At 37.1% G+C, this 9,572-nt stretch overlaps 1 protein-coding gene across 1 annotated transcript; it reads left to right on the top strand.

The window, feature by feature from the left end:
• Positions 1 to 3,734: 3,734 nt before the first annotated feature.
• Positions 3,735 to 6,458, top strand: edn1 (endothelin 1). Its single transcript, XM_057355068.1, has 5 exons — positions 3,735 to 3,947; positions 4,238 to 4,388; positions 4,542 to 4,685; positions 4,920 to 5,024; positions 5,620 to 6,458. The coding sequence occupies exons 1-5, from the start codon at positions 3,887 to 3,889 to the stop codon at positions 5,759 to 5,761; spliced, it is 603 nt and encodes a 200-aa protein (XP_057211051.1). The 5' UTR covers positions 3,735 to 3,886; the 3' UTR covers positions 5,762 to 6,458.
• Positions 6,459 to 9,572: the final 3,114 nt, after the last annotated feature.

Raw genomic sequence — 9,572 nt, 5'->3', positions numbered from 1 at the left:
TATATGCTTCATGCACAGTTGGATGTTCCTTTGGTTGTGGACGTTTACATACTAACAGTTGCATTGTTACTCATACATTGAATTGTTTGCATTGAAGATGGAGGGCCAAATACAAATCCCAAAAAACAATTGGTCAATAAATAATGTACAATAAAGTTTCAGTTCTCCTGTTCTTCTTTAACTCACATTCATATATTCAAAATTGAATACTAGTAATTAGTATTATTACTGATTAGTATTATTATTAACATTTTTGGATAACTTTAAAGGAATATTTCAGTTGAATCACCACTCAGAGAGCATGATTGTTTCCAAGGCACTATACAAAACTTTAGCCTTTGTTGCCACTGTAAAATTGCCACTTAATTAAATTGTTAAGTAAATTGTCTATGGACATGCAATTGATAAATTATTCGAACATAAGGTTTAACCAGCGATCAGTGGACCCTTAAGTGATCCAGAGTAAATCATTTATCATTTTTATTCGTTAAGCATTATGTATAGTATGTGAAAACATACAAGTGTGTTCAGAAACTATATCTTGGTCCTGGCAATAAGAATGGATATGTTTGCATCTTTCTGTAGCCAAGACTTAAATATTTATACAGAAATTACCCTAAATTATCTTCTCTTATTTACTCTAGATCAAATTTAAAATAATATTTAAATAAGAGTAAAAAGTCAGTAAAACGTCAGTTCTACATCATCTTCTAAAATGTTCAGTCCTCTCATTATAAATTACAAAAAATATATATAAATTCAAGCAAATAATCATAACAAATTAAAATTTATAAACTCTTTATGAATACATCAAACATTTTTAATAAGAATAGCAAGAAATAAAGGCATAATTCCGATATAAAAAAGCGCAGTTCTGATGTATAAAGTCAGACTTTAAAGATATAAAGTCGCAATTCTGGAATATAAAGTCAAATTTCTGAAATATACGGCTGGTTTCGCGGACAGGGATTAGACTAGTCCTAGACTAAAAAGTGTAAGAGCTGTCCAAACTGACAACAGTTTGCACTGACATATCTCAAAATACATCAGTGCCTTTGTGCAGTCTCAAAATGCACAAAATATATATATATTTTTTTAAGGCATGTTTGTTAAAACTACTTAAATTTTCTGATTTAACTAAGGCCTAGTCCTGGTTTAAAATAATCCCAGTCTGGGAAACCGACTAATAAAGTTATAATTTTGAGAAATAAAGTCAGACTTCCGAGAAAAAAGGCTCAATTGTGAGAAATAATCTCGCAATTCTGAGAAATATAGCTAGTCACAGTTCTGAGAAATAAAGTCACATTTCTTAGATATAAAGTCGCAATTACATTTCTATGTTTTCTTACACTGGCGGAAACAAGCTTCCATACATACGTGCCATCATTAAGACCTGTATGTACAGGTAAGGCTCAGCCCTGTCTGTGAGGTGATGTCCAGGGTTTTTTTTACTGTTAGGACAGCAATCGTGCCACCCTTGCCTGAGGAAAGCAAAGCCGTTGAACAGAACCGCATATTTCCATAATTATCCCTAATGCAGCATCCCCATTCATCAGCTCTGCTAATAGATTGCCTTTGTTGTCCTAAATCTCAGTCTTAGATTGAACAAGCATGAACAAGCAACACGTACAGAACCTTTGTGCCGTAATATTCAATAAAGCTTGTTCAGACTATTTTAGAGCAGGCGGGGGATGAAGAGCTCGATTTTAGTTGTAAGACTTTCCATTTTAAGGACAGACACAGCTGGAGGCAAAAGATTTTAAGCTTGATGGCCACAACCTCGCTTTATTGAAACTTTAAAAAAAAATTTTTTAAACAATTTCATTGTACATATGCTATACCAGATTAAATTATTGTTAAAAATATGCTCTATTTACAGTTTTTCTCGATTTCTAACTCACTAAAACTGATACAGTTGGCACAACTTTCCAAACCATTCATTCAGTTCTCAAAAAAATGACACATTTCTCAAAACATTTAACACATTTCACTTGTTTTCACTCACATGTCAATTCCTTTGATTTCTGCAAAACCTCACACAAAAACGTCCTTATTTTGCAAAGGTTTAACCATGTTCTCAGTCAGCAAACACAAACAATATAATGAACTGAAGTGTCAGGATGTAAACTCAAATAGCATACATTTATCCATCAGGAAACATCCAGTAGCAAAACTGTTGACACACCAATCAGATCTCAGGATAATATAAATAAGTGACAGTGCTATGAAGTTGCATCCTAGAATCATCTACAGGGCTTTATACGGCTTACTGTAAACACACCGTATAATTACAGCACACAGTAACAGACATTTAAATGAGAAAAATGTCACCATTCTGTATCCAGTAACTGTAGCACATGTACACACTCAAATTTGTGACTGTCAAGTTTACAAATTTGTATTTGTATCTTTTTTTACATGTTCCTTATTTTGTGGAACTCAGAGACAACTACTTACAGTAAAGAAAATCTGCTATAGTGTGCTTTTACGAAACTGGGCCAAAGGTGCAGAGAATGCCATATTTGCAGTATTTATTGCCTCCTCTTGACAAATCGCTTTATTGTTTCCTTTATCTTCTCTGTAAGTGGCTTTGGATAAAGGCGTCTGCTAAATGCCTAAATGTAAATGTTATTTATGCAGTTATTCTGTATTGTGTTGCTTGATCAAGTTCATATTGTTCTTTGGTTTTTGAACTTTTTCTTGTCCTTTAAGATCGTCTACTTCATCTACTTTCGTCTAAGATTACTTTACAGTAGTGTATTTTTTCCTAAAGCTAATTTTTAAATTTTGCTCTGCACTCCTTTATGTTGTATATTATGTTTTGAATTGAATTTCGAGAAAAGGAGGCATAATTTCAATCAAGAAAAACTGTAAATGTGCATTAAGGATTATACAAAGACGTGTGTTAATGTTTATAAGTTACACAAATATAGTTTTGCCCAATTTCCCTTACAGTGACATATTAAATCTCCCAAAACGACTTTAAAATCACAAGAAAAATCTCCCAAAACGACTCCAAAATCACATTTCTTACCATAACATACTTTTTTCGTGTTGAGTTTTATTTGACATCAAGCTTTATTTGGTTCACTTAAGGGTTCTTAAAAAACATTGAACATCGTTTTAGTATAGTACTATTTCAATACTTGGGACTAAATTGGGCTACATTTTTTAGTTTATAAAAGTGTACTTTTATTTTTTATGTAGGCTACTTTTAAGTATGGGCTAGGTGTAACATCAGTAAACTTGGAGTGCACAACTAATTTGCAATTACATTATTTTTAATACTGGAGAAAAAAATAGACTGAACGTATACGTATTTATAGTTTAAAAGAACACTTGAATAAACTTTTTGGAATAGATACACGGACCCCCTTTACTACGCTGACTTTATTCCTTTTGTTTGGGTCTCGCAATCTTATGTGTTGTTGGTATGGTATCATTTGTAGCACAAAGTCTCTGTAAAGTTTATACTCGAGCGTCCTCTACTGGGCTGCATTGAAACTGTCATCTTTTGAAAGTCGATGCTTACGCTAAAAACTTGGCACCGACCTGCCGCCCGGCGTCTCCATCCCACTGGAATCTCAGGAATACAAAGTCCTTATCTCGCGCCACATGTTGCTTGTCTGTGACTATTAACAAACATCATTGTGTTCGCGTGAGCGCGCGGGAGGGGGTGGAGAGCGCGTGTATATAAGCGTTCGTGAACAAGCGTGTGCGCAATGAGACTCTAGCGAGCGCAACACTGAAGTGATGCACGAGTGCATGTAAAAAAAAACTGCAAGTGAAAACTTCAAACTTGGCTGCTGCGCATTGAAGATTCCTTGTAGCTGTTTGCGAATTTATTGGATTATCATTATTTGGAATTTGGATAAGATTCTGTAAAATGGATTTGAGGATTATTTTCCCAGTGTTGTCCATGCTATCTTCTGGAATTTTTGATTTCGGTATGTACACAAATAAATCTGTATAGACGATATGGCTTTACAATTTGTAAAAGATTTGAAGATGTAATGTATCAATATCAACCAGACGAGTATTACTTTGTTACTTTTCACTGCATTAAGGTTAATGATTTAGGATAGTTTTAATGCGCATGTGGAAACATGTTGAGCATCAATGTCATTGTTAATTACGCGTGACAAAAAACTTTTCAAGTTGCAGTTGTAAAATCAGTCACGCAGATTATAAAGCAAACCACCGAAACGTTGTTAATGTAACACAACTTTCTTTACAGTTACCGCGGCATCTTTGAATCACATAACAGCATCTGGCACATCAGTCTCTGCGCGCCACACCAGAACCAAACGATGCTCCTGCGCAAGTTTTATGGATAAAGAGTGCGTTTACTTCTGCCACCTGGACATAATTTGGGTCAACACACCAGAGTAAGTATTTAACTTATAACAGCTTTCATTAAGTCAACCTTAACAAACATATCATTCTTAACACAAACTTTATTTAGAAATTCGTTTTTCGTGTAAGTGTCCCCCGTGGCATCACATTGTTATCTAATGACTTTTTTATTTTATTTTCCCCAGGCGAATCGTGTCTTATGGTCTTGGAAACGCTCCACGCAAGAAGCGCGCAGTCACAGAACCTGTTGTGTCCAAGTCACGCTGTAAATGTGCTGATTGCAAAGACAAAACATGCACTTCATTCTGTCAGCCAAACAACGTGTTACGGTAAGTACACGGTGTATGCAAATAACGTAAACGTCAGCAAAGCGATAGATATTTATTTCAAGGACACCAGATATACTGGTTTACATATTTGGGACCTTCTACTGTACGTGGGAGAAATGAAATAATAATGCACAAGGCATTAAAGCTGTACTGGATGGCATGACAAACTTGCTGAAACAGGTTTCTATTTGTGGACTTGAGCGCCTCATGTCTCATGTGAGCTTTCTCGCTTAGGTACAAGACAGAATCAGACATGGCCATCCCTGCCGCCCAGGGCCACCATTGTGCCGGTCAGGAATGCAAACACAACCTGGCAGACGTACAGAACCCCATTAAACGGTAAGAAAAACTGCACGCATTTTAAAAAGATGGCACACATTTGAGAAGTAATTGGAGGCTTTAATTACAAGCTTCTGTAAGATTGATGTCTCCTTTAAATGATGGAGTTATTTCATACTTCACAGTTCATTGAACCCCCTGAGGTTGATAAAAAACCTGCTGGGCTGTTTTGGTTTAATGATGTTTTAGGAGTTTTGCATGAAGTTCTTTGCTCTTTGCATGAATCCAGTATAAATTATGGAGCCTCAGTCAAATTACCCTAAGGCGACCTTGAATTTAACGTACTGTAGTAGTCATTTACACAATTATACAGTTACTCTGAGGAAAAGTGCACACATATATCCAAACTTTATCTACAGATATGAGCACAAGCTTGTTTGCACCAACAAGTCTAGAGTTTTCACATTTACATGATATTTTATGGCATGTGGAAAAAAGATAAGAAAAGTGAAATGGTTATACGATTCTAGCGGGGCCATATAGTGACTCCTTATTTTCTAAAGCTTTTCAAGTAACTATGTCCAGTTCTTGAAGAACAGTTATTTAGATGCAGTGTGAATTGTGATATTGACCTCGTTGTTTTGTTTGTCTACAGGGTTCAGACTAGTGTTGCTCTCTCGAGGGTGAGAGCCACCAAGAAGATCCAGCTTCTTCTGAAAAAATGGGCGGTGAGGCAGCGGCACGGGGCAGCTCCTAGAGACCAACTTTTGCTTATAAACTTTGCAGATTCACTCTAGGAAAAAGGATTTATCTAGAGAATCTCCTCCTCTCCACTCCTTTCATCACGTCATGTACATTTTGTCATCGTGATGTGTTGGAATACCTGCAAATATTCGTCCTGGATGCAGGTGTTCGCATGCGGTCTCCACCCCACGAGTGAGTCAGCACCGGGGCACAGAACTCAGTGGGAGTCACGGAGGAGAAATGAAACCTTTAAGTGGAACTGTTGACTGAAACGTACCAAACCTCAAAGTGTCGAGATCAGCGATCGCGTGGAATTATCAAGCCAAGTATCTACTGCATCCTTCAAATAGGACTCGAGGAACGTTTAAGACTTGAGCACATCTAAAGACTGTGAGAAGAAGAAAAGTCTTGCACATGTTAAATACGCTGAAGTCCAAAGGAACAAACCCAGCTGTGGAATCAGAGACTGATGGACCCCACATATCCTGAATATATAACACCCCATCAGATGTGTTAAGAACATACTGGAAAATAAACTAGTAAACACTACAAGTCTTAAATATTAGTGAAAGAAAAGTTCTGGTGTAAAATTAGATCTTGTTCTTTTCACCAATTCACTTTATACAACAAGGAAGCTCTGAAATTGTACCAATTGTTAAATATTTATCTTTAAATAAGCCATATTGGCTTTTGTCAATGCTATTTCTGTGAAATTATAATATTTAATTGCCATTATTGTGGTAAACATTATTATAATAATAAATATTAAGCATTATTTAAACAGATTGTTTTAGGATTTTTTGTTTTGTCATCTTAGTTGCTCCATCCAGGTTGAACTTGAATTATTTGTTAGGTTTCACACAGCACGGCTGTCCTTAGCATCAGTGTCAGTTTTTAGTTTTTATTATTTAAAAGATATTAGATAAAGTGGCGTGAAACATAATACACTTTAGCGAAGGCAGATCAACATGAGAAATGAAACGTGTCCTACAACTTGAATCCGCAAACCTGTCAAGTAAATCAAAGCCTCGGATATGTCTGTAAAAAAATCCACAAGTTTATAGTTTCAACGTCAAATTCATTTGCATTTGCATTTTAGACAAAAGATTTAAAGAAAATCATACTGTAGTGAAGTCACAGGCAGGCAGGTCAAAATATGATTTTTTAAGGCACCGGTGATGAACATTAGAATAAGTTCAGCATCACAGATGTCAGGGTTTGGACTGACGGGTCTTGGTCTCAAGGGGTCTACTAAATAAAGCTTTATTTACACCTTTAATAACCTATACATGTATACATATGGTTTTACAGAAAGGAACAAAAAAGAAAGTGTGACTGGTCTTAAATAACCAGATACAGATCTTGTCTTGACTGTTTTGTTAGATAAAAAGAAAACAAGATCATCCTAGATTCGGCGTTCATGAAACAAGTACAGTTGGTGTTTATTTACATTTGGGTTTTTATGAAAAATATTTCATTAAACTTCACTCCACCCATGCTGCATTCCTGCATCACAAGAAGCTTCAAACACATAAACACACAAATGTAACAAAATACACCCCGCAGGGAATTTCCCATAGATGCTCACGATTAGCCGCATTTTAGCCATCCTTTGTTCATATATGGAGAAAATATGATTGGACAGCCTTTGTAAAGTGAAGCACAAAGGGCATCTGGCGTCCCGAGCTGTGCGCTTTTGGTTCCGGGTCTCCAGGGGACCGGCTGTAAGTTGGAGTTTGAATGCCCCGAGCACAAATACTAACCTATTACGACACGAGGAATCTCCTCGAACCGACAGGCATTCAGCACCGATGCCACAAACAATGGAAGATGCATTGGGATGGTCGGACACACCTTGAGCTCTGACGTCTCTGCCTGATGCCGGGGGTCACCGCCCTGAGCTTCACACACACACACGTTTGTTTCACTATAGTGACAACATCTCATAGATTTCCATTGTATTTATATCAGGCTAATGATATTCACTTTGTCCTGACCCAGCCCCTAAAGTGAACCCTGTGCACATGAATACATTTTCATCATCATCTGGAACATTCAGAAACACTCAAACAAAACCTCCATTGTACAGATATTCCATGGCTATATTTCTGTTAACGATTCTTCAGATGCTTAACAGCGATGGCTGATGGCTGTCCCAGCGTCGACTCTTCTCTCACCATCTCAATACCACCCAGCTCACGCTTACTGCGCTCGTGTCATGAGAGTTGACCGAAGAGATCGACGCTGGTTAAATGGGTGATGACCAAAGATTCAAATCATCTGCCTTATACACCCACAAATGATTGTGTCTGTGGTCCAGACAGCTGATAAATACCTGAACTATGAGAGTGTGAGATGAACTCAGACAGGTGAAGTGACTCTCTATCAGACAGGACACCTGGTGTGGAATGATGAAACATTGGCTCTGATTCAAAACCTAATGATCCATCTACACAGAATTTAAAGCATTGTGTGCATGCTCTCAATGTCTAAAGCATCATTGCATGTATCAGAGAAGTCAATCCCAGAATGCATTGCAACAAGTCTGATTCTAAACCGAACCATCCAAGATGTGAGAAATCACAACTGTGAAGAGACAAAATTGGAATTTATTTATATTTTGTTCAATATATGTTTGTGGTGTTTTATGAGTTGCGTGTCGTTGGCTTATCAACCTGCATAACACTTGTGAGTTGAGTTTGGTGCTGTATGTTGTCAAATCAGTCACTTATTAGGTTACATGGCATATAAGATGCTATGGTTTGATACATAGCACTTTATCTAAAAGCAGCTGAAGACCCACCTCTAGTTATTTTTTTGACTATTTCTATTTTTAATATACTTTTCTCTGTATGTTTGCTTACCATCTTAAAGCGGCCGTATCTCAGACAGTTTCTGCATATCTCATGTTAATCTTGAGTACTTACAGAATAGTATCGCACCCTTCAAATATCTGTAGAGTCTTTAGTTTGATCACAATTATAAAGACAGATACAGCATACGATTATTTCTGAAAACAAACGACGCGTGCGGGAGGGACATCAGTTTCACTTAGCCTAAGGCATGCGGTCCATGTCCGGCATCTTTCATCGCTGGGACCGCCGTTCCATCTATTAGATTCAAACTATCTCCAAATCCAGCGTTATATCCACCGTTTATATAACATTCATCACCCAAATGCAGTGAACAAACAAATACAGCTGAACTTCGCGAAGGTAGTGCTCTCACTCTCTCCTGCACACAAGGGACTTGTGCGCATGCTCCTTCTCCCGCTGTCCTTGGTTGAAGCGTGCCGCGTGCCGTGTGCTGGAGAATTGTCCATTAAGGGACTAAGAAAAGTTGTTACGAAACGGATTTTCATGTTCGAAAAAAATGTTCCGAAACCTGTACGAAGTGTATCGAGCACAGAAATACTACACCATATGTCCAACTCGTTTTTTGACAAGTTGACCATGTCAAGCATGAGATGACAACACGTTTTACATCGTAAATAACTCAGAATTCATGAAACACCTTTGCACGGCCGCTTTAACGTTATACCTGAAACTTTGTATTACTGGCACTTCTTGTGTATATTGCCTTATGAATCGCTTGTTGTTTTCCTCAGCTGTAAGTCGCTTTGAATAAAAGTGTCTGACGAACGAAAAAATGTAATTGAATAAAAGCGTCTGACGAATGAAAAAATGTAATAGAATAAAAGCGTCTGACGAATGAAAAAATGTAAATGAATAAAAGCGTCTGACGAACGAAAAAATGTAATTGAATAAAAGTGTCTGACGAATGAAAAAATGTAAATGAGTAAAAGCGTCTGACGAATGAAAAAATGTAAATGAATAAAAGCGTCTGACGAACGAAAAAATGTAA

Source organism: Triplophysa rosa, linkage group LG16 (genome assembly GCF_024868665.1).
Source record: "Triplophysa rosa linkage group LG16, Trosa_1v2, whole genome shotgun sequence".
Lineage (NCBI taxonomy): Eukaryota > Metazoa > Chordata > Actinopteri > Cypriniformes > Nemacheilidae > Triplophysa > Triplophysa rosa.
This window is presented reverse-complemented; position numbering and strand designations above follow the sequence as displayed.